Source organism: Petromyzon marinus, unplaced genomic scaffold (genome assembly GCF_048934315.1).
Source record: "Petromyzon marinus isolate PM22_M1 ecotype Great Lakes invasive population unplaced genomic scaffold, UKy_Petmar_22M1.pri1.0 PM_G_Scaffold_86, whole genome shotgun sequence".
Taxonomy (NCBI): Eukaryota; Metazoa; Chordata; class Hyperoartia; order Petromyzontiformes; family Petromyzontidae; genus Petromyzon; species Petromyzon marinus.
Genome location: NW_027423042.1, coordinates 699,018 through 724,657, shown reverse-complemented (window position 1 = coordinate 724,657; position 25,640 = coordinate 699,018). Strand labels below are relative to the sequence as shown.

General features: G+C 48.9%; 1 protein-coding gene and 1 long non-coding RNA gene across 3 annotated transcripts; one reads left to right on the top strand and one right to left on the bottom strand.

Annotated features, from left to right (window-relative positions):
- Window positions 1-293: 293 nt before the first annotated feature.
- LOC142921715 (beta-1,4-galactosyltransferase galt-1-like) lies at window positions 294-9,207 on the bottom strand. Of its 2 annotated transcripts, none has more exons than XM_076063030.1 (5): window positions 8,475-9,207; window positions 5,083-5,240; window positions 3,313-3,523; window positions 2,865-2,952; window positions 294-1,944 (listed from the first exon to the last, which is right to left on the bottom strand). In XM_076063030.1, the coding sequence occupies exons 3-5, from the start codon at window positions 3,480-3,482 to the stop codon at window positions 679-681; spliced, it is 1,524 nt and encodes a 507-aa protein (XP_075919145.1). In that variant the 5' UTR covers window positions 3,483-3,523; window positions 5,083-5,240; window positions 8,475-9,207; the 3' UTR covers window positions 294-678. The 2 variants fall into 2 exon arrangements, with proteins under 2 accessions (XP_075919145.1, XP_075919144.1); XM_076063029.1 differs by having other exon boundaries at window positions 8,490-9,207.
- Window positions 9,208-20,806: 11,599 nt separating this feature from the next.
- Window positions 20,807-21,972, top strand: LOC142921703 (uncharacterized). The gene is made up of 3 exons (XR_012939623.1): window positions 20,807-20,933; window positions 21,240-21,386; window positions 21,853-21,972. It is a non-coding gene; the product is annotated as an uncharacterized LOC142921703 (long non-coding RNA).
- The last annotated feature ends 3,668 nt before the right edge of the window (window positions 21,973-25,640 follow it).

Here is a 25,640-nt window from a genome sequence, read left to right as displayed (position 1 = left end):
TATGTATCAACAGCTGGTGTTGATACATATTCAAATACACAACTATATACATTTGGATGTATAAATATATTCCTACTGAATCTATTATGTTTAATGTGAGTCTTTACTAGCTCATTTGGCCCAAAACACACCTGTCATTCAAATTATCACTCAAATTAAAAGTTTAATATCGTATGTACATTTTTTTTATCACCACAGGATTTACTTTTTAAAATCCTGCCACCATCCTCTGGGATTTGACTATCCTCCGTGGACACGAGTCATGAAAACAATAAGCTCATTAGAGACTGGTAGAACATGCACACTGAACATTTATTTAAATCAATTTGTGCCACATTTTAAATGTTTTAACCTGAAAACATTTCGAGTGGTACTCCCAAAAGCAATAGAAATAATTAGGATTGGTTTAAAATAAACCAATGTTAACTTCCCTAGCTTCCATAAGACATACCAATACAACCCCTATTGTGCCCTGGTGGATTCAAATGCAGAAAAACATGAAGATAACAAATTTTAACTGTAAACGCAATCATAAGATTAGCAAATAAATATGTCCCATACATTGACCACATTCGCAAACGGAAAACTCACAAACACCGGTGTTTAACTCAAATTGCAAGACCGCAAAAAACGCAAGATGACAATCAACGCCACCGCCGCCACCGCCGCCCGTTGTGCCTACTCATTCCAGAAGACCCTGTTGAGGACCTTGTTGACATTTCTGATCAGAGTGGCATTGTATCTCCACAGCGTGAGGTCCACGACCAGCGAGTCGAGCGGCAGGTCGGGCTGCTTGGGCGATCGGTAGTGGTGCATGATCGCGATGTCTCCGGGCACCGTCTGCGAGATGCCCAGCGCGTTGAGCGTACTGTGCACCGACGTCTGCAGCACCGCGCGTGGGTTCAGGATCATCTTGGTCGGGTTGAAGACCTCCGGCAGGTTTGGCTCCCGTCTAATGTGGCGCATGATGTTGACGCCCGGGATGGCGTTCCACGCCTGGAACTTCGACCCAAACTCTTCCGATACCGTGTAGGGAAACACGTGGTTTTCGAATGTGTAAATGTCGGCGCCGTACTTGTCGTTCAAGTACCGCATGAGGTCCTTCCAGTTTGTGTGCTTCAAAGGGATGATCACTTCGTCGATGTCCGTGAGGACCAGGTAGCGCGTGCTGTACATGTGCCGAGACACGCAGTCGTTCAGCGCCGCTATCTGGCCATAGTAGTGCAGCTCGCCTGGGTGCTCGGGGTAGTGCCACCCTCTGGACACCCGCACGTAGTCCGTGATGGGCCACTGAACGACCTCGACGAGGCCGGTCTTGATGTAGTAGAGGAGCACTTTGTTCAGCTCAGAGCTGCAGCTTGTGTTGTATACCGTCACGCGGCCCGCACCCAAGATGCGGTACATTTCGATCGCCTGCACGAACTGCAGGACGTTGCCGTAGTTCCCGAAGAGCGTGGAGATGCAGACGCTGAATTCCTGTGTGAAGGTGGGGGGCATGTAGAGCCGATTTCGCACGGGCATGAAGACCCACTCGGCCTCCTCCTCGTCCGGTATTGTGCGCATGCGCTGGACGGACACGTGTCCCGGCTCGCAGTCCAGCGGCTCCGTGCACAGGAAGTCGGCCGTGTCGTACGGGAAGTCAAAGTGATCCGAGTGGACGTAGGCGCTGGCGGTGACCGTCAGGATCTCCGAGTGCCCTCGGCAGCAGAAGTGGCAGGAGAGCACGTCCGGCTCATACCGGTTGGTGATGCCGATGATGCGTGTGCTCTGACCGGCCTCGCGCTGGTCGTGGTACGCCGACACCAAGAATATCTTGGTGTCGCGCACGCGCATCATCGACGTGTTCTGCAGCGCTCCCCGTTGCCCGCACAGCGTCACGCGGTCGATCTTATCGGAAGCAGACCCCGGCTTTGGCCTGAAGACGGACGAGTTAACCTGGATAACCTGGATATAAGCATGCGTTAAATGTATTACTAAACAATACGCTCCCAGCAGCACTGAGCCTGCAGCTGTCAGAACGGTGAAATAGTTTTTTTTATTTCTCTCAATTTCAACAGATGATCTAAATAGTCGTGGTCAATAATAATTCGTTTTACACAAACATCAACATATTTCTTTGGTGTTATTTTAGTCTTAATACTGGCCAATACTAATTATAAAATCTATTGAAATTGAGAGAAATACAAAATATTGTCAACCAATTACACAGCCACCACCACAACCAGAGCCGCAACCACCACCACCACAGCCACCACCACCACAACCACCACAACCAGAGCCACCACCACCACAGCCACCACCACAGCCACCACCACAACCACCACCACAGCCACCACCACAGCCACCACAACCACCACTACCACAGCCACCACCACAGCCACCACCACAACCACCACCACAGCCACCACCACAGCCACCAACACAGCCACCACCACCACAGCTACCACCACCACAACCAGAGCCACAACCACCACCACAGCCACCACAACCACCACCACAGCCACCACCACAGCCACCACAACCACCACCACAGCCACCACCAGAGCCACAACCACCACCACCACAGCCACCACCACCACCACAACCACCACAACCACCACCATAGCCTCCACAACCACCACCACTACAACCACCACAACCACAGCCACCACCACAGCCACCACAACCACCACCATAGCCACCACAACCACTACAACCACCACTACCACAACCACCACCATAGCCACCACAACCACCACCACTACAAGCACCACCACAACCACCACTACCACAACCACAAACACCACCACCACAACCACTACAACCACCACCACAACCACCACCATAGCCACCACTAACACGACCCCAGGCCGCCACCACCGCACCTGCCAGTCGAGGGCGCTGTGCTCCTGCTGCTGCTGTTCCTCTCCGTAGAAGCGCCGCTTCGCGTCGCCCTTCGGCTCGCACGTGAAGCTCAATGCAACCCGCGGGCACCGGCGGCAGCAGCAGCACAGAGGGCAGCAGCAGTAGCAGAGGGCAGCAGAAGCAGAGGGCAGCAGTAGCAACAGAGGGCAGCAGTACAGAGGGCAGCAGCAGCAGAGGGCAGCAACAGTAGCATGCGCTTACGGAAATAATTCCATGAAGATAGCTGCAACTCAACTGCGTTCAATTAAGATCGCATTGAAATCACGCAGTTGCCTCTAAACGAGCAAAAGGCGAAAACGACCTGAGGCAAGGCCACTGGGCAACGGAAACCACGTGGCATTAAGAGGGCAAAGGTGCAGCCCTGCAGTGCCAATGTTTACCGCACACCGCACCCCCCCCCTCCCGTACCCGCAGCTCCTCCGTACGCAGGTTGCACAAAGGGACGGTGCCCGACCGCTGTGGCCCAGGCGTCGTGCCGCGCGTGGCCCGGGTGGCCGCCCGTGGCACCGCGGGGGGGTCCGGTCGGCGTGCCCGGCGCGGAGTGGCAGCTCGCCGCCGCTCCGATACCGCGCGCGCATGGCAGCGAGCGGCGCCCCCCCCCCGGGGTGCCCGGCGAGGACTGGATGGGGGGTGAGGGTGGGTTAGGCAGCAATTAGAACAAATCACGATGGACGACGAACGCATGTCAAACTTCTTATGCACCTTCTTGGTTCTTTCGGTAAAGTCACCACATAGAAGGGAAACAATAAAATAATAAAAATATAAAACTTTAAAATTCTCACGACGTTTCGACTGCAACACAAGCAATCATCATCAGGTGTAAAAACCACAGCAAGACATTTTTTTGAAAAAAAGTGGCGGTTTTTTTTTTACGTTAGCACCACGGAGAGCGATTTGGCAGTTATTCAGATGGACGAGTCCATCTATGTTCGGAAAAGAGGAGGGGGGAGACGAAAGTGATGGATGCGGTCTGAAAGCCACCGTAAACGTGAACAATCAATTAAGACCCGGAATGGTTTATCAAATCCTTCCAATGATTGCTAAGCCAGAATTCCTTCCTCTCGGTTGAAATTGTCTCTGTGTTTGTATATGTGGATAGCCTCATGAACGAATCTCTCATGGTAGCCAGATGGCTTACAGATAACCTCTGTAAGCCATCTGGCTACCATGAGAAATTCTCCCGTTTCGGTCTTAGGAGGAGGGATAATTGCGATGTCATCACCCGAGAGCCAATTAGGTGCCAAGGGTTGCGCAATTCAGCCACTGGCACGCTGGCACCCGGGCTCGGATCTTGGTAGCCTCTTCCATCTCCTCCTCCTCAACCTGTAAAAACCCTCCACAGCTACCACTGTTAGCTAACTATTGTAACTCTCAAATGCAACTTTCATCAAGCCCCCCCGAGTGTGAAGTGCAGTCTCCAACCTCGTATTCTCCACCATCTCTGGCTTCCTCGATTCCAGTGCCGTGAAGGGAAATTTGCCCGAAATGCGGCCGATCAGCGTTGACTTTTTTTTTCCACATTTTGTCAACATGTTGCCAAAGATGTCCCTTAAAGGCTTAACGGACGTTCGGGGCAAGTGCAGTGCGAGAAACTACGAGGCCGGCAAAGCACATGGAGGTGGGGAAGCCAGCACCGCGGCCGACCGCCTTTGTCTCCCCAGTGGCGATGTTTATACATCGCACCAGGCTGCTCATTGGATAGGCCTCAGGAAAAGCCCGGGACCGTTTCAGATGATCATCATCTGGCATTGGCCGTAAGTGGGAATCAAACCCCGGTGGGTCGTAGGCGGGTTTGTGGTGCAGCGCATCAACCACTGTGCCACCGCTCCCCTAAACCATGGCACCGCTGCAGTGGCAAGATGTTAACTACCTCGCCTGGAGTACAATAGGTCGTGGGGTTTGATCCAGACCCCCGACGCCTGCATATTTTTGGAGTTTTCAACGTCCTCCCCCGTGGTCACGTGGATTTCTCTGGGTCATCCAGTTTCTACCTCCGCATTTTAGAACCGACGTGCATTTGGAGTATTTGGCTGCTGGAAACGTCCACGCGATAAGCCGCTTCGTTGAGCAAATCATTTGTGGCCGGGTCGCTGCTGAAAGAGAGTTAAGTAGCTCGGTGGGCCTCACATGGTACAATAAATAAATAGTTTAATGGTAAAGAGCGGCTTAACCTCTCACCTGCACCATGGTCACGTCGTGGTGCAGAGCGGACAGCATGTACTCGCACGGGGTCAAGTCCTTGATCTCGCTGACACGAAAGACGATGTATTCGAAGACCTCCTCGCGAGGGGCGATGGGACGGTCGGCGGGGCGCCCCTCCGTCCCGCGCAAGCGCACTGCGCGCACACAAAGACGCCCGCCGCCGGTACAGACCTCCACGTACCCGTTTGGTCAAGCGTTGTTACGGTCGAGAGCACCTATGCAGGTCGGAGCAGGTGCGTGGTTGTGGGTTTTGGGCGCCACTGTGGTGAGAAGTTAACTACCTCGCCTGGTATATATCGAAGGTCATGCGTTTCATCCCAACCCTGACAACACCTGCTGTATATTTGGAGTCAGCGAGGTTTTCTCTTCCCATGGGTCGAGTGGATTTCCCCCCCCCCCCCCCTCCAGGTCCTTCGATAAGCCACTTCGTTGCGTTACCTACCATTTGTGGGGAGGTCACTTCTGAAAGAGCAGTATAGTAAGTGGGCCTTACTCGCAACCTAAACAATTGTTTAAAATAGTTTCTAGCTGGTTCAGCTACCTTCATCCTCCCCAGTGCTGATTTAATAATCTTTTTCACTTACACACCGCACCAGGTAACTTCACTTGAAGGCAGTCTACCTACGCGAAAACCAGAATGAGTTGGGATACAAGGCCACCACCGACGACGTTGTCTGTAGCCAGGAATCAAATCTAGCTCGCGGGGTTCCGAGCTGCACACATTTCTCAACGCTGCAAGCCAAAAATTGAGATTCATTTATTTCCTGCCAGAAGCTGTATTAAATATTATTGTTTCTTTCGGTAAAGTCACGTAGAAGGGAAATAATAAAATAATAAAAATAAAACATAATAAAATAAAAATTAAATTTATTTTATTTTTATTTAAATAAAATATAAATGAAATTTATTTTATATGTATTTTATTTTATTATGTCTTAGCTGTATTAAAACCAACCAATAGCCCGTCATCCATAAGCCATATGCCTGCAGGTATTGAATGTTTATGGGTATCAACATCACAAATCCCTATCATCACCGTCGCATAGAAGAAGTTCTCCATTGTGCCAATTTAATCCAGACAGGTGCCGTTGGCCCAGATCTGTGAACGAAGGCAAAAATGAATCTGGAACTTCCAAATTAACTGTTTTGGGGCCTCTTCTTTGGTTCTTTCGGTAAAGTCACCACGTAGAATGAGAATAAAATAATAAATTGATAAAATAAAATAACACAATAATATTCTCACGACGTTTCGGCCACAATACAAGCGGCTTTCATCAGGTGAAGGGACGAGACTGTCTGGTAGGACAGCGCTGGAGTGTTTTGGGGCCGTCCAGAAATGACGTCACGCACCTGGGGGGGGGGGTCAGACATTTGTGACGATGTGTGACGACTGGGGGGGGGAGTTTGATAAATGTGACGTCACATCAAAATGCGCAACTTTAAATATAAAAACACGTTCCACTTAATTAAATAGACTTTTTAATGTTTTCTCCTACAAGATCAGAGTACAGCGGCACATTAAATACGCACTACAATGACAACAATAGTTTAAAGCGATTTCAAGCGTGTTTTATTTTGGGGGGGGGGAGGGGGGGGCAGAGCTTTGTGACGTCATATTTGAGGGGGGGGGTCAAAAAAATCGTTCAAAATCGCGTGACATAATTTATGGACGGCCCCTTAAGCGGCACCGCCGGGCTTTTTGGCCGGGGTCACGCGCCGTCTGTGACCAGCCGCATCTCATTGCCCCGTGACTACCGACCCGACTTCAACACTTGATTTTAACACACAGCGTTTTAATAAGTTTTTTTGTGTGGAATATTTGCTGGTTTATTCCAGAATGTTTCTGTTACGCGTCGTCGCTTTAAGATGTTCTGTGTTCAAATTTTGTTTGTTGCGGTTGCACCCCGACTTAAGAGCCGCATGGCTCACAGGGCTATACCTAATAAATGAAACTTGAAACTTGAACACGCGCACGCACCGAAACCACGAACTTGTTCAGGTCAACGGGGTTAATCGCGCGGTTAATCGCGCGTTCGTGTTGGCATAGCTGTCAACCCCTTATCAGTGCCCCTAGATTGTTACAGATCGATTCAAACCCTTATTGGTCACCCCCTGCCATTATAAACATCAACGTTTAGCCAACGAGGTCCCGTCGCCAAGGGAGAAACACAAACAGATGGACGAAACAATGTGTGCCCGTATTGAAACGGCTGTGCACCCAATAACCTTCATTGAACAATACTTGAAACCACTGCGACCCAGAATCAGCAAGAACAACAACCTCAGAACATTCGTGATTAAGCGGGTGACGAGTTGAAGAACTTTGCCCCAGTACAGCTAGAGGCGCCGGCCATAAATGACGTCGCGCGATTTTGGACGATTTTTGCCACCCCCCCCCCAAAAAAAATATATATAAAACACACTTCAAATCTCTTTAAACTATTATCATTGTAGTGCGTATTTAATGTGGCGCTGCACTCCGATGTTGAAGGTGAAAACATTTATTAACAAGTCTATTTGATTAAGTAGAACGTTTCGATTTAAAGCTTTCGTGACTGCAGGGATTCATCTTATTGGCTCTTTCGGTAAAGTCACGTAGAATGGAAATAAAATAATAACAATAAAACATAATAAAATAACATTTTATTTTATAAAAAATAATAAAACATTATACAATTTTATTAAAAATAAAATGTCATTGCTTTATTTTTATTATTTTATTTCCATTCTACGTGACTTTACCGAAAGAACCAAGAAGATAAGTAGAACGTGTTGTCTATATTTAAAGTTGCGAATTTTGATGTGACGTCACATTTCTCAACTCCCCACCGCCCCTCGTCACACATCGTCACAAATGTCTGACCCCCACGTGACGCATCAATGGCTGTCATTTTAAACATTTCTGGGCAATTCCCACTGAGATTAAGGACTCTCTTACAAATCCAGGTTAATTGAAAACACAAAAGTACATACAGCAATCCAATACAATCATGATTTCATTTAGTTCTTTTCATTTATTTTATTGATTTTTTTCACCTACGTGACTTTACCGAAAAAAAAACAAAGACTATCTTATTTGTCGTTTGAGCATCTTAACACCTCCTGTTTGATTGCCCTGAAAAGGGTCAAACCCCTCTTTAATACCCCCCCCCCCCACACATTGACCCCACGACACCCACACCAATCTGTCCAGAAGGCGACAACGTCGCCGACACGTTCACCTCCTCCTGGCAAACTTTCCCCAGCCCCAAGGCCTCCTCCTGCTGCTGCCCGAGCGAGTCGCCTGTTAGGACGACTCAAGCGGCTTCATTAAACCCCTAACCCGCAGCTTCGCGGTGTCCACAGTCGCCCCGTGAACCACCCCCCACCCCCCAGTGCGTAACCTTTCGCCAAGACGACGGTGGAGTCGTCCGTGTTGATGTCACAGAGGATGCCCTCGTAGCGGATGCCCGCCATGGAGAGCAAGCTCATCCTGACGCCCATGCAGGCCGCCCAAGTGGCCATGGTCGCCGGCTCTGGCTACGGGCGACGAGAGGGGCTGGTGGGGCCGCCTTGGTGGGGCCGGGCAGGAGGAGGGGGGGGAGGGGGGAACTTGGCCCGGATCGTGAGATGACGACGATGATGATGGTGGTGGTGTTGGTGGTGTTGATGGTGGTGGTGTTGATGGTGGTGGTGTTGATGATGGTGGTGGTGTTGGTGGTGTTGTTGATGATGGTGTTGATGATGGTGGTGTTGATGATGATGGTGGTGTTGATGATGATGGTGATGTTGATGATGGTGATGTTGATGATGGTGGTGGTGTTGATGATCATGATGATGGTGGTGTTGATGATGGTGGTGTTTATGATGATGATGGTGTTGTTGTTGATGGTGATGTTGTTGATGATGATGGTGGTGTTGTTGATGATGGTGTTAATGATGGTGGTGTTTATGATGATGATGGTGTTGATGATGATGGTGGTGTTGATGATGATGATGGTGTTGATGATGATGGTGTTGATGATGATGGTGTTGATGATGATGGTGGTGATGATGATGATGGCAACAACCCACCGCGTGGCCCCCACGTGTTCACGGACACGCCACTGGCACTGCAATGCACTCTGGGTAGCGCCAAGTGGGCGGGATTGTGGGGGGAGGGGGAGGGGGATTTGTTTCTCTTCCGCTCAACGTCGTGGGTTTTTTGCTTTGTGTTTGATTTTAGTCATTTTTATTTAATTTTTATTTTCTATCTACGTGACTTCACCGAAAGAACCAGGAACGTGAACTGCATGAAATATAAAGCGGGTCACGTGCACGCCTCTCGACCAATCGAAATACGCGGCGTTTTTTTAAACCGAGGGGCGTTTCCCCACCCCGCCCACCCTGCCCCCCGTCCACCCCGCCCCCTTACACCCCCACCCCGCCCCCTTACACCCCGCCCCCTTGCACCGCCCCGCCCTCTTCCACCCCGCCCCGCCTCCTTCCACCACGCCCCCTTCAAACCCCGCCCCTCCTCCACCCGCGTCTCTCCGTGAAGGTTTGAAGGCCCAGTTCAGTTTCAGTTTATTTTGGTTATAGCCCTGTGAGCCATTCGGCTCTTGAATCGGGGTGCAACCAAAACAAACACAAAAAAAACACGAACAAGAAAAACATCTTAAAGTGACTATGCGACTGTGCAAACAGAAAATCCATGAAAAAAAACAGCTAAATATTCCTGAAAAAAGGACCGTACACCAACGCTATGTGCAAAAAATCCCAGTGGGATGCAAGTCAAACAACAACAACAACCACAAGAACTTAGATTAAGGCCATCAGTCTAACTCCGTACTACAACAAAACAAACATGTCCAAACCTAAAAACGTTTTCCAAATCACCAAAAAATAAAGCCATAATTGCAACGTAACAGTGATCACAGGGACTGTGGCCGAATGTTTACAATAAACTACATAAATAACATGTAACACCAAATCCTAGAGCCATAGTTGGCTGCATGAGTTACTCCACAACAACAGAAGCATCGGTCTGAGTATCAAATTATTCAATGTACCTTTAAGATCAGCACGCTAAATCAAAATACAGATAATACTTTGCAGCGTCATCCGGAGCGAAACATTTTATTTTATTTTATGCCAATGAATAGCAGTGGCAGCTAGGGGTGTACAACTCCTTGAGAGCAGTTTTGAGAGAAGATCTCATTGTTAGCGATTCAAGTTTCAGTTTATTGGCAATAGCATTCCAGACTCTGGGGGCATCAATAGCAAAGGCCCTTCCTACGGCAATAGGGAATGTGAAGCTGGTAAATGAGCGAAGACCTGAGGTCAAATTTGTTATTTGAAACAGAGTGGAGATCCAGCAGGTAGTCTGCAGATTTTTTTGTAAGTACATCGTGAATAAATAAGATCTGGTGCACAAGCCGTCGAACATTAAGAGATGTTAAGTCTGACCCAATGTAGAGATCACAGTGGTGAGTCCTATATGTGCAGTTCAATGTAAATCTTAAGGCCGAGTGATAGATGGAATCAAGCTTCTTCAGTACAGTACTTGGGGCTGATTTATACACGATGTCACAGTAGTCAAGTAGAGGCAGTATGGTAGCTTATATCAATTCCAAACAGAACATTGGGGGGAAGCAGTGCTTGTGTCGATACAGAAAACCAATTTTTATTTTTGTCTTTTTACCAATATAATCAATGTGATCTTCAAAATTCAGTTTTGAATCCAGGATGACCCCCAGATACTTATAGATCTTAACTTGCTCTATTTTATAATTATTTAAGGAATGTAATTGGGGAAACATAACTTCCTGCTTTAGTCCTGGTGAGAAGCATAGCACCTTGGTTTTGTAGGTATTCAGGACTAGTTTAAGAGCAACTAGCTGATGTTGTAGTTTGTTGAAATCACCCTGTAGCTTAGCAATCACGTCATCCGGAGAGCGGCCAGCAGTAATCAGTATTGTGTCATCTGCAAAAAGATTTACCCTGGAATGATCCAGGTCAGTGCCCAAGTCATTGACATGAAGAAAGAACAAAAGGGGGCCGAGGATGGAACCCTGTGGAACCCCTTTTGTTATATTAACACTGTTTGACCTCCAACCATCTGTGAATACAGTTTGGGTGCGAGAAAAGAGGTAATTTTGTAACCATTTTACTGTGTTTTCGGAAAAACCGAGGCAACTTAGTTTACTAAGCAGGGTGTTGTGGTCTACTGTATCAAAAGCTTTGGACAGGTCTAGAAAAAGACAGGTACAGTACCGCTTATTATCAAGGCTACTGTAAATGTGATTCAGAGAGTCTAATGCAGCAGATGTGGTGCAGTATATTTTTCCAAATCCAGATTGTTTTAGATGTAGTAGATTATTGGTGGACAGGAAACTGCTAATTTGGTAGGTCATTAATTTTTCAAAAATTTTCATCAACGGGGACAAAATTGAGATAGGTCAGTAGTTATTTGGATCATTTTTAGGGCCCCCTTTGTGAAGTGGACGGACATAGGAATGTTTCCATTCTAGAGGAACTGATGCTTCTTTGATGGACAGGTTGAAAATATGGGCTATAGGTTTGTATATTAGGTGACCAACAGTTAGTAGAGCAAAGACGGGAATGCTATCTGCTCCGGTAGAGGAGGACCCTTTGAGGTAAGACAGTTGTTTCAGAACATTACTTTCGTGGATTGTCTGGAAACTACATTCGTTTAATGTTTGGACAGGGGTGTAGGAATTTGCATGAGCAGAGGTGACTCCCAATACATTATAAAAAAGATGACCAGCTTCAGAAAAATGAAGGTTAAAATTGTCAACTATTTTTTTGGGATCTGAAAAATATTCCCCATTTCGGTGAAGCTCAACGGGCAGATTGTCTGTTTCGGATGCCTTTTCGATATATTTGTTTTCCAGAAAATCCTGGCATTTCCATGTGATTCCAGGAGAGTGGAGGAAAAGTAGGCATTTTTTGCATGCCGCATTTTTTTGATGCATCTATACCGTAAAATCCTGTATTCTAGCCAGTCATTGACCAAATTACTTTTCTGAGCACATGCCCAAGCCTTGTCCCTAGTTTTCATTAGCTTTGTAATCAAATGATCAAACCATGGTGGGTGGTTGCATTTAGTTTTAAATCTAACCAACGGAGCATGTTTGTTAAGAATTTGGAGAAACGTGTACCTGAAGGTCTCCCAAGCCGTAATCAGGTTGGGGATATCACAGACCTTGTCAATATCCGAGTGAAGCACATCATTAGCAAATGCCTGAGTGCTGAAGTGTCTCATAGAGTGCTTATCAACCAATTTAGGGGGGGCTTTGGGTCTGGCTGATGATCTCACTCCAAAAATGAAGGAGTGATCGCTAAGGTTATTACCCAGAACACCAGTCAGTGTGTGTTGACTGTCCCGAATGTTTTAGGTTGGGTCTTGTGGGGACATTTATTAATTGAAACAGATTAAATTCATCTGTAAAATTTGTCGCCACGGCCGGCGGGTTTAGCCAATTCCAATTTAGATCACCCACTAAAACTATTTCACCTTTAGGGAGGCGCCCAAAAAGCTCTCTAAGTGCAGACGCAGCTTCAACATCCTTCCCACTAGGCGGTCGATAGCAGCACACTACCAATATCTGTTGATTATTTGGGAGCGTTATTTTGAGAGCGAGACCTTCAAAGCAACATTTTTTAAACAAGGAGTGAGCTAGTGAACAAGCTCCTCAGCCGCCACCATTTCAGTCTCTGACCGCCAGCGCTTCCTCTGCGTCTTCGCCATCAACAACTCCAAGTCCTTCGAGGACATCCACCAGTACAGGTGGGTCGGTGTGTGGGACTTAACGCATCCACAAGTACAGGTGGATGTGTGTCGGACTTAGTGCATCCACAAGTACAGGTGGGTCGGTGTGTGAGTGTGTCGGACTTAGTGAATCCACCAGTACAGGTGTGTGTGTGTCGGACTTAGTGCATCCACAAGTACAGGTGTGTGTGTGTGTCGGACTTAGTGCATCCACAAGTACAGGTGGGTCGGTGTGTGTGTGTGTCGGACTTAGTGCATCCACCAGTACAGATGGGTCGGTGTGTGTGTGTTGGCTTAGTGCACCCACCAGTACAGATGGGTCAGTGTGTGTGTGTCGGACTTAACGCATCCACAAGTACAGGTGTGTGTGTGTCGGACTTAGTGCATCCACCAGTACAGATGGGTCGGTGTGTGTGTCGGACTTAGTGCATCCACAAGTACAGGTGTGTGTGTCGGACTTAGTGCATCCACAAGTACAGGTGTGTGTGTGTCGGACTTAGTGCATCCACAAGTACAGGTGTGTGTGTGTGTCGGACTTAGTGCATTCACAAGTACAGGTGTGTGTGTCGGACTTAGTGCATCCACAAGTACAGGTGTGTGTGTGTCGGACTTAGTGCATCCACAAGTACAGGTGTGTGTGTGTGTCGGACTTAGTGCATTCACAAGTACAGGTGTGTGTGTCGGACTTAGTGCATCCACAAGTACAGGTGTGTGTGTCGGACTTAGTGCATCCACAAATACACGTGGGTGTGTGTGTGTCGGCGGTGGGTGGCTTACTGCAGCTACCATATCATGCGTCTTGTGCTGGAAGAAATAAAGCCTCCAGTTAAATTTTTGACTTGTTACACTGGTCTACAGCCAAAATGCTTTCGAGAAATAAACATGTAGTCCAACTTTACTAATTCTGTGTCACTGAGCTGTCCACTTGACACCACCTGAAGAAGGAGACTTGTGTTGCCTCCTAAACGTCGTGATTTAATTGTTTTCTTTTGTTTTATTTTATTTTTCCTCCGTGACTCCACCGTACAAATTCTCAACATTGTTTCGTGAGGAGTCGACTCCTTTTTAATCGTATTAAGAATCGACTCCCATTAACTTGCACGGGGAATCGGATTGTAGAGTTGTGTTAGAAATCGATTGCTCATTGAATTGCATGAGGAATCGACTTAGCGTCTGAATCAATTCCTTGTCGACTTGTGTTTGGAACCGGTTCGTCGTGTGGAGTTGGATCCGGGTCCGGGGGGTTCAGCATTGCCTGGTGAGTTTACACTCAACACTCACCACTACTCACGACTAGTACACTCACCACTAGTACACTCACCACTACTCACCACTAGTACACTCACCACTACTCACCACTACTCACCACTCACCACTAGTACACTCACCACTAGTACACTCACCACTACTCACCACTAGTATATTCACCATTAGTACACTCACCACTCACCACTAGTACACTCACCACTAGTACACTCACCACTACTCACCACTAGTACACTCACCACTAGTACACTCACCACTACTCACCACTAGTATACTCACCACTAGTACACTCACCACTAGTACACTCACCACTAGTACACTCACCACTACTCACCACTAGTACACTCACCACTAGTACACTCACCATTAGTACACTCACCACTAGCACTCACCACTCACCACTAGTACAATCACCACTACTCACCACTCACCACTACTCACCACTCACCACTAGTACACTCACCACTAGTACACTCACCACTACTCACCACTACTCACCACTCACCACTAGTACACTCACCACTAGTACACTCACCACTACTCACTACTAGTACACTCACCACTAGTACACTCACCACTCACCACTAGTACACTCACCACTAGTACACTCACCACTACTCAACACTCATCACTACTCACCACTCACCACTACTCACCACTCACCACTAGTACACTCACCACTACTCACCACTCACCACTACTCACCACTCACCACTAGTACACTCACCACTAGTACACCTACCCCTCACCACTACTCACCACTAGTACACTCACCGCTAGTACACTCACCACTCACCACTACTCACCACTAGTACACTCACCACTCACCACTACTCACCACTCACCACTAGTACACTCACGACTCACCACTACTCACCACTAGTACACTCACCACTAGTACACTCACCACTAGTACACTCACCACTCACCATTAGTGCACTCACCACTAGTACACTCACCACTCACCACTAGTACACTCACCACTAGTACACTCACCACTCACCACTAGTACACTCACCACTAGTAGACTCACCACTAGTACACTCACCACTCACCACTAGTACACTCACCACTAGTACACTCACCACTCACCACTTGTACACTCACCACTAGTACACTCACCACTCACCACTACTCACCATTCACCACTACTCAACACTCACCACTACTCACCACTCACCACTAGTACACTCACCACTAGTACACTCACCACTCACCACTAGTACACTCACCACTAGTACACTCACCACTACTCACCACTCACCACTAGTACACTCACCACTAGTACATTCACCACTCGTACACTCACCACTAGTACACTCACCACTAGTACACTCACCACTACTCACCACTAGTACACTCACCACTCACCACTAGTACACTCACCACTACTCACCACTAGTACACTCACCATACTCACCACTCACCACTACTCACCACTAGTACACTCACCACTCACCACTACTCACCACTCACCACTAGTACACTCACGACTCACCACTACTCACCACTAGTACACTCACCACTAGTACACTCACCACTAGTACACTCACCACTCACCACTAGTACACTCACCACTAGTACACTCACCACTAGTACACTCACTACTACTCACCACTCACCACTAGTACACTCACCACTAGTACATTCACCACTCGTACACTCACCACTAGTACACTCACCACTCACCACTAGTACACTCACCACTAGTACACTCACCACTCACCACTAGTACACTCACCACTAGTACACTCACCACTACTCACCACTCACCACTAGTACACTCACCACTAGTACACTCACCACTAGTACACTCACCACTAGTACACTCACCACTACTCACCACTAGTACACTCACCACTAGTACACTCACCACTACTCACCACTAGTACACTCACCACTACTCACCACTCACCACTACTCACCACTAGTACACTCACCACTAGTACACTCACCACTACTCACCACTCACCACTACTCACCACTAGTACACTCACCACTAGTACACTCACCACTCACCACTACTCACCACTCACCACTAGTACACCGCTGTGTCTGTTCCACCTTAAGCAGGAGACTTGTGTTGCCTCCAAAACGTCGTGATTTAATTGTTTTATTTTATTTTACCTCCGTAACTCCACCGTACAAATTGATTCTCAACATTGTTTCGTGAAGAGTCGACTCTTTTTTAATCGCATTAAGAATCGACTCCCATTGACTTGCACGGGGAATCGGATTGTAGAGTTGTGTTAGAAATCGATTGCTCATTGAATTGCATGAGGAATCGATTTAGAGTCTGAATCAATTCCTTGTCGACTTGTGTTTGGAACCGGTTCGTCGTGTGGAGTTGGATCCGGGTCCGGGGGGTTCAGCATCGCCTGGTGAGTTTACACTCAACACTCACCACTAGTACACTCACCACTAGTACACTCACCACTAGTACACTCACCACTAGTACACTCACCACTAGTGCACTCACCACTAGTACACTCACCACTACTCACCACTAGTACACTCACCGCTACTCACCACTAGTACACTCACCACTCACCACTACTCACCACTAGTACACTCACCACTAGTACACTCACCACTCACCACTAGTACACTCAACACTCACCACTACTCACCACTAGTACACTCACCACTAGTACACTCACCACTAGTACACTCAACACTCACCACTACTCACCACTAGTACACTCACCACTACTCATCACTAGTACACTCACCACTACTCACCACTAGTACACTCACCACTCACCGCTACTCACCACTAGTACACTCACCACTCACCACTAGTACACTCACCACTAGTACACTCACCACTACTCACCACTCACCACTAGTACACTCACCGCTACTCACCACTAGTACACTCACCACTCACCACTACTCACCACTAGTACACTCGCCACTAGTACACTCACCACTACTACACTCACCACTCGCCACTAGTACACTCAACACTCACCACTACTCACCACTAGTACACTCACCACTAGTACACTCACCACTAGTACACTCACCACTAGTACACTCAACACTCAATACTAGTACACTCACCACTACTCACCACTAGTACACTCAACACTCACCACTACTCACCACTAGTAAACTCACCACTACTCATCACTAGTACACTCACCACTACTCACCACTAGTACACTCACCACTACTCACCACTCACCACTAGTACACTCAACACTCACCACTACTCACCACTAGTACACTCACCACTAGTCACTCACCACTAGTACACTCACCACTACTCACCACTAGTACACTCACCACTAGTACACTCACCACCACTACTCACCACTAGTACACTCACCACTACTCACCACTCACCACTACTCACCCCTAGTACACTCACCACTACTCACCACTAGTACACTCACCACTACTCACCACTAGTACACTCACCACTCACCACTAGTACACTCACCACTACTCACCACTAGTACACTCACCACTACTCACCACTCACCACCAGTCACCCCTAGTACACTCACCACTAGTACACTCACCACTAGTACACTCACCACTAGTACACTCACCACTCACCACTAGTACACTCAACACTCACCACTAGTACACTCACCACTACTCACCACTAGTACACTCAACACTCACCACTACTCACCACTAGTACACTCACCACTACTCATCACTAGTACACTCACCACTACTCACCACTAGTACACTCACCACTCACCACTACTCACCACTCACCACTAGTACACTCACCACTAGTACACTCACCACTAGTACACTCACCACTACTCACCACTCACCACTAGTACACTCACCGCTACTCACCACTAGTACACTCACCACTCACCACTACTCACCACTAGTACACTCACCACTAGTACACTCACCACTAGTACACTCACCACTCACCACTAGTACACTCAACACTCACCACTACTCACCACTAGTACACTCACCACTAGTACACTCACCACTAGTACACTCACCACTAGTACACTCAACACTCAACACTAGTACACTCACCACTACTCACCACTAGTACACTCAACACTCACCACTACTCACCACTAGTACACTCACCACTACTCATCACTAGTACACTCACCACTACTCACCACTCACCACTAGTACACTCACCGCTACTCACCACTAGTACACTCACCACTCACCACTACTCACCACTAGTACACTCACCACTAGTACACTCACCACTAGTACACTCACCACTCACCACTAGTACACTCAACACTCACCACTACTCACCACTAGTACACTCACCACTAGTACACTCACCACTAGTACACTCACCACTAGTACACTCAACACTCAACACTAGTACACTCACCACTACTCACCACTAGTACACTCAACACTCACCACTACTCACCACTAGTACACTCACCACTACTCATCACTAGTACACTCACCACTACTCACCACTAGTACACTCACCACTCACCACTAGTACACTCACCACTAGTACACTCACCACTACTCACCACTCACCACTAGTACACTCACCACTAGTACACTCACCACTAGTACACTCACCACTAGTACACTCACCACTACTCACCACTATTACACTCACCACTAGTACACTCACCACTACTCACCACTAGTACACTCACCACTACTCACCACTCACCACTACTCACCCCAGTACACTCACCACTACTCACCACTAGTACACTCACCACTACTCACCACTAGTACACTCACCACTCACCACTAGTACACTCACCACTACTCACCACTAGTACACTCACCACTACTCACCACTCACCACTAGTACACTCACCACTACTCACCACTCACCACCAGTCACCACTAGTACACTCACCACTGGTACACTCACCACTGCTCACCACTCACCACTACTCACCACTACTCACCACTAGTACACTCACCACTAGTACACTCACCACTAGTACACTCACCACTCACCACTAGTACACTCACCACTACTCACCACTAGTACACTCACCACTCCCCCACTCCCCCTCCCTCCCCCCCAGGACGAGGGACTTTGTCACCACCATGGCCAACGCGGCCTTCCTGTCTCACGCTCCGCGCCCTGTCCCTGATGCTGCCCCTGCTGCTGTCCCTGCTGCTGTCCCTGCTGCCCCTGCTGCTGTCCCTGCTGCTGCTGCCCCTGCTGCTGTTGCTGCCTCTGCTGTCCCTGCTGCTGTCCCTGCTGCTGCTGTCCCTGCTGCTGTCCCTGCTGCTGTCCCTACTGCCCCTGCTGTCCCTGCTGCTGCTGTCCCTGCTGTCCCTGCTGCTGCTGTCCCTGCTGCTGCTGTCCCTGCTGCTGCTCCTGCTGCTGCCGCACTGCCGCTTGGCTCCCCGCTGTGCCGCTGGTGGCTCGGCTTCCTGGGCGCTCTCAGACGCTGCTGCTGCTGCACCACCACCAACACCGCCGCTGGCTGTGGTGTTGGTGGTGTTGGTGGTGGTGGGGGTGGTGTTGGTGGTGTTGGTGGGGGTGGTGGTGGTGTTGGTGGTGTTGGTGGTGGTGGTGTTGTCGGTGGTGGTGTTGGTGGTGGTGGTTGGTGGTGGTGGGGGTAGTGGTGGTGTTGGTGGTGGTGGTGGCGTTGGTGGGGGTGGTGGCCGTAGTGTTGGTGGTGGTGGGGGTGGTGTTGGTGGTGGTGGCGGTGGTGGTGGTGGTGGTGGCGGTGGTGTTGGTGGTGGTGGTGGTGTTGGTGGTGGTGTTGGTGGTGGTGGGGGTGGTGTTGGTGGTGGTGGTGTTGGTGGTGGTGTTGGTGGTGGTGGGGGTGGTGGTGGTGGTGGTGGTGTTGGTGGTGGTGGTTGCGGTGGTGGCGGTGGTGGTGGTGGTGGCGTTGGTGGGGGTGGTGGCGTTGGTGGGGGTGGTGGCCGTGGTGTTGGTGGTGGTGGTGGTGTTGGTGGGGGTGGTGTTGGTGGTGGTGGTGTTGGTGGTGGTGGTGGTTGCGGTGGTGGTGGTGGTGGCGTTGGTGGGGGTGGTGGGCGTGGTGTTGGTGGTGGTGGGGGTGGTGTTGGTGGTGGTGGCGGTGGTGGTGGTGGTGGTGGCGGTGGTGTTGGTGGGGGTGGTGTTGGTGGTGGTGGTGGTGGTGTTGGTGGTGGTGGTGGTGTTGGTGGTGGTGGGGGTGGTGTTGGTGGTGGTGGTGGTGGTGTTGGTGGTGGTGGTTGCGGTGGTGGCGGTGGTGGTGGTGGTGGCGTTGGTGGGGGTGGTGGCGTTGGTGGGGGTGGTGGCCGTGGTGTTGGTGGTGGTGGTGGTGGTGTTGGTGGGGGTGGTGTTGGTGGTGGTGGTGTTGGTGGTGGTGGTTGCGGTGGTGGTGGCGTTGGTGGGGGTGGTGGCCGTAGTGTTGGTGGTGGTGGGGGTGGTGTTGGTGGTGGTGGTGGTGGCGGTGGTGTTGGTGGGGGTGGTGTTGGTGGTGGTGGTGGTGTTGGTGGTGGTGTTGGTGGTGGTGGTGGTGTTGGTGGTGGTGGGGGTGGTGTTGGTGGTGGTGGTGTTGGTGGTGGTGGTTGCGGTGGTGGCGGTGGTGGTGGTGGTGGCGTTGGTGGGGGTGGTGGCGTTGGTGGGGGTGGTGGCCGTGGTGTTGGTGGTGGTGGTGGTGGTGTTGGTGGGGGTGGTGTTGGTGGTGGTGGTGTTGGTGGTGGTGGTTGCGGTGGTGGTGGCGTTGGTGGGGGTGGTGGGCGTGGTGTTGGTGGTGGTGCTGGTGGTGTTGGTGGTGGTTGCGAGCAACCCGAGAAGTGGGCGGTGGGGGTGGTGAGGGCGGCTGGGACGCTGCGCTCACTCCTCACGCTGCTCACTGACCGTGAGGACGACGACCAGGTGAGACCACGCACAAGGATATGTGTCTGTGTGTGTGTAGGTCGACTCAGCCTCAAATGAGTACCTGGAGCGATGTGTAAACATCGCCGCTAGGGAGACAAAGGCGGCCGGGCATGGTGCTGCCCACCCACCCCCTCGTGTGCCGTGCTGGCCTTTAAAGCCGCTCGCTAACAGCACTTGCCCCTACAGTCTGTTAAGGCTATAAGGGGTATCTTTGTCTGTGCGCGGCACGGGCTAGAGAAGAGATGGAGTGATGTGGTACAGGAGGACGTGGAGCTGAGTGGACTTGCCGATGACTGGTACCAGCGGTGTCAAGATCGGCCTCTGTGGAGGAGGCTCGTGAAGGACGCTGCTACTGGGCAGTTGGAGGCAGTCACCCTCCAACAACAACGGAGGGCGGAGGAGCGACGCTCACAACAACGAGCGGAACGCCGGGTGGCTAAAGCACAGCAGGTTGGCACAGGAGGGGGCACAGGTGGTGCATCAGCCAGTCATCTCAGTCAGTCGACCCGTGGCACCTGGGTCTGTCCCTTGACCTTCAGCCAGCGGGCGTTCGTATTATGAAATAAAAGGCATAATTTTTGTATGTAAATATCTTATCTATAAACGTCTCCGCGCGCGTGCGCTTGCGAGGGATTTGCCTCTCGAACCGTGGGGTTGACATCGAAAAAAATGTGCCAGCCAGCACGCCCTAAGCCCCACGGTGGGAATAGGCTCTTCCTTTTTCATGTCCGTCACCTTTAAATTAGTCACATTAGCGATTTCGTGGGATTTCGCTATATGAATTTATTTACTGCGCGACATTGACCGTACCAACTCACGCCAATTGCTTGGGGGGGGAAAGGGGGCGGTGGACCGCGCCAAGTGTTGTGCGTTCAGTGGAGCTCACACCGGACATTTTATTTCACGTGTTTAACAGAACACCCGGCAGCCGCCTCCCCCCAGGAGGGACCCCGGCGGATCCCAGGACACCCAACAGCCCCCTCCTGCTACGGGGCAAGGGATATTGCGACTGCCCCTACTGGACTATGTCAGCCCTTACAGGTAAGTTGTACACAGACCGTCGCTACACATAGCCCATACACGCCCCTCCCTACACTATTATCAAACAAATAAGTTGCCAAATATTACAATGATAATGTTCGTGCGCAGATAATAGCTCGGGTTCATTGTTTACTATTCCCAAACAAATAAGTTGTCTGATATTACAATAATAATAATGTTTGTGTGCAGATAATAACTCGGGTTCATTGTTTACTATTATGAAACAAAGAAGGTGGCAGATATTACAATCACTTTCTTTGTGTGCAGAAAAATACTTTTTTAATTCTTAGGTTGCTACATGTTTCCTTTTTGAGCTGTGTTTTTATGACGCTGAGACCGTGCACTGCCAGTCTGTGATGTGGCTTGTTGCCTGCTGATTAATTCACGCCAGTGCACCGCCGCTATTATACACACTGCTAATTTAGCTTTTGCCCATTATGAGTGTATGCCAGTCTATAATCTGTTGCCTGCTTCTTTACCTCACTCAGTGTACTGCCAGCCTTTCATGTCGACTGTATCCTGCTTTTTCAGCTGCTGCCCATATTGCCAGCTTTTTATGTCGACTGTAGCTATGCTTATGTCATTGAGTCGACGTACTGCCACTCTATAATCTAGACTGTAGCCTGCTTCTCAACTTACCTGTGCATACTGATGCTCATTCATGTACACTTATTTCAGCTGATTTCTTCTATGCATTTCTACTATTTCGATTGCTCACGTCACACTATTTGCTGATACGTAGTACTGCGATGCTCATAGCTGTGCCATCATCGGGGATTGCTGTGCACGTCGATGTGTGTGTGTGATTTGATGTGGGGAGCGATAGTGTAGCGGTTAGCGCACTGCGCTATGAACCTGGCGACCTGGGTTCGATTCCCACTCACAGCCAACACCAGTGACGATTATCTGAACCGGTCCCGGGCCTCCCCTAGGTCGACTCAGCCTCTAAATGAGTACCTGGTGCGGTGTGTAAACATCGGCACTAGGGAGACAAAGGCGGTCGGGCGTGGTGCTGGCCACTCACCCCCTGGTGTACCGTTCCGGCCTTCATAGGTGCTCGCTAACAGCACTTGCCCCTACAGTCTGTTAAGGCTATATGGGGGATCTTTGTTTGTGATTTGATGTGTGTGTTTGAGTCCATACGTGTGTGCATGTAGGACCTTGCGTGTGTCTGTCTTTTTCTAACGGACAACCCCCGATGTGTGTGTGTGTAGGTCGATGTGTGTGTGTGTGTGTCAGTCCAAGGGTGCGTGTCAGTCCATGTGTGTGTATCAGTCGATGTGTGTGTGTAGGTCGATGTGTGTGTGTGTGTCAGTCCAAGGGTGCGTGTCAGTCCATGTGTGTGCATCAGTCGCTGTGTGTGTGTGTAGGTCGATGTGTTTGTGTGTGTGTGTCAGTCCAAGGGTGCGTGTCAGTCCATGTCTCTATGTTAGTCCACATGTGTGTGTGTAAGTCCATACATGTGTGTGAGTTGATATGTGTGTGTAACTCCATGTGTGTGTATCTAAAGTAGAGTCCATATGTGTGTGGGGCAATGTGTGTGTCAGTCTATTTATGTGTGTGCGAGTCTATGTGTGTGTGTGTAAGTCAATGTGTGTGCGTGGGTCCATGTGTGTGTATATATACGTCCGTGTGTGTGTGTGTCTTACTCGATATGTGTGTGTGTGTAATGACGTGTTTTTACGTCAATGTGTGTGTGAGTTCACCTTTGTCTGTGTGTGAATCGATGTGTGTGTGAGTCGCTGTATGTGTGTAACTCCATGTGTGTGTATCTAAAGTGGATGTCTATGTGTGTGTAAGTTCATATGTGTGTGTGTGTAAGTCGATGTCTGTCTGTGTGAGTCTATATGTGTATGTGTGTGTGCGTGTAAGTCGATGTGTTTCTACGTGTGTGGGTCGATGTCTGTGTGTAAGTTGATGTGTGAGTCTATCTTTTTCGCCCGGGCAACGCCGGGTACTTACCGCTAGTAAAATAATAAAATATAAAACAATACAATTGTAGTTTTATAAAACAATACAATTTTATTGTTTTATAAAATTGTATTCTATGCTAATTCCTTTGTCAAAGGGTACCTCTGCGGATGTGTATACTTTAACTTAGCTATTTCAATGAGCCATTTCAATGCTAAATTATATGCTAATTCCTTTGTCAAGGGGTGCCTCTGTGGATGTGTATACTTTAACTTAGCTATTTCAATGAGCCATTTCAATGCTAAATTCTATGCTAATTCCTTTGTCAAGGGGTACCTCTGCGGATGTGTATACTTTAACTTAGCTATTTCAATGAGCCATTTCAATGCTAAATTATATGCTAATTCCTTTGTCAAGGGGTGCCTCTGTGGATGTGTATACTTTAACTTAGCTATTTCAATGAACCATTTCAATGCTAAATTCTATGCTAATTCCTTTGTCAAGGGGTACCTCTGCGGATGTGTATACTTTAACTTAGCTATTTCAATGAGCCATTTCAATGCTAAATTATATGCTAATTCCTTTGTCAAGGCGCTTTGTGTTTTTCTTCTCACACAGCTTAAAGGTCGTGATCTAAGCGTGGCTTCTCCCACTCCAGCGCTGTCCTCCAGACAGTCTCGTCCCTTCACCTGATGAAGGCCGCTTGTGTTGTGGCCGAAACGTCGTGATTTTTTATTATTTTATTTTCACCTACGTGACTTTACCCAATAGAACCAAAGAGTATGTATTTTTATATTTTTATTATTTTATTGTTTCCCTTCTACGTGACGACTTTACCGACAGAACCAAGAATATGAATCCCTGCAGTCACGAAAGCTTTAGATCAAAATTTAAACATTTGTTTCACTTTACTAAGGGCCCCACTGGGACGCTGTGGGTCTCTTGTTTCAGAAGCGACCCACCTCTGACCGCAGGTGACAGCTCAACTCTGTGGCTTGTCGCCATCATCGTCACGTGGTGCGGACGCGTAGAGCGGCGGGCAAACGCTGCCAACGCTGGATTTAAATCTGGAGTTGGAAGAATCCCGAGTACCTGGGAAAAAAAAAATATCTACACAACCACGGTGAGAGAGAGAGGAACACGCAAACTCCAAATATACAGCAGCAGCAGTAGCAACAGCAGGCAGTGTCAGGGTCGTGGATCGAACCCACGACCTCCTTGTAGACCGGGCGAGGTCGTCAACATCTCCTATCCACCGTGGTGCTGACCAGAAACGATGTCTTGCAAGTCTCTCGGCGGAGTCTGGCCACGTCCCTGCTGCATTCTGGTCCATTTCTCGTTTGACGTGTGCCAACTAAATGTGAGAAGCCATCTGACAACCAAATATAACCTTGATAGAGGTTTGTTTGAATCTTGACTTAAAAGCTGTCGTGACTGCAGGAATTCATTTTCTTTGAGTCTTTCGGTAAAGTCAACGGGGGGTTTCAAAATTAACAAATTAAAAATAATAAATAAATAGACCTCGACGTTCCAGTCTCAACACAAAGCAGTCATCTTCAGGTGTGGGGGCATCAACGGGAGATCAGATTCAGACACTGTTCAGCTAAAGGTGTGCTGGAATCGACGATCGAATCTAAGAATCGTTTGTTAATGCATTGAAAGAATGGAGAGAATCGATTTGAGGATTAATCCGCAGATCGATTCTGATGGATCGAGTCGGGAAAGATTCTTAAATACGGAATATCATTGGGG

What these genes read in the sequence shown, in the direction of transcription:
- LOC142921715 (XM_076063030.1), bottom strand. Translation starts at nt 3,482, where the DNA reads ATGCGCGCGCGGTATCGGAGCGGCGGCGAGCTGCCACTCCGCGCCGGG. An exon ending in TGCGTACGGAGGAGCTGCGG is followed by an intron (nt 2,953 to 3,312) that starts GTACGGGAGGGG and finishes GGTTGCATTGAG; the next exon opens with CTTCACGTGCGAGCCGAAGG. An exon ending in ACAGCGCCCTCGACTGGCAG is followed by an intron (nt 1,945 to 2,864) that starts GTGCGGTGGTGG and finishes GCTTATATCCAG; the next exon opens with GTTATCCAGGTTAACTCGTC.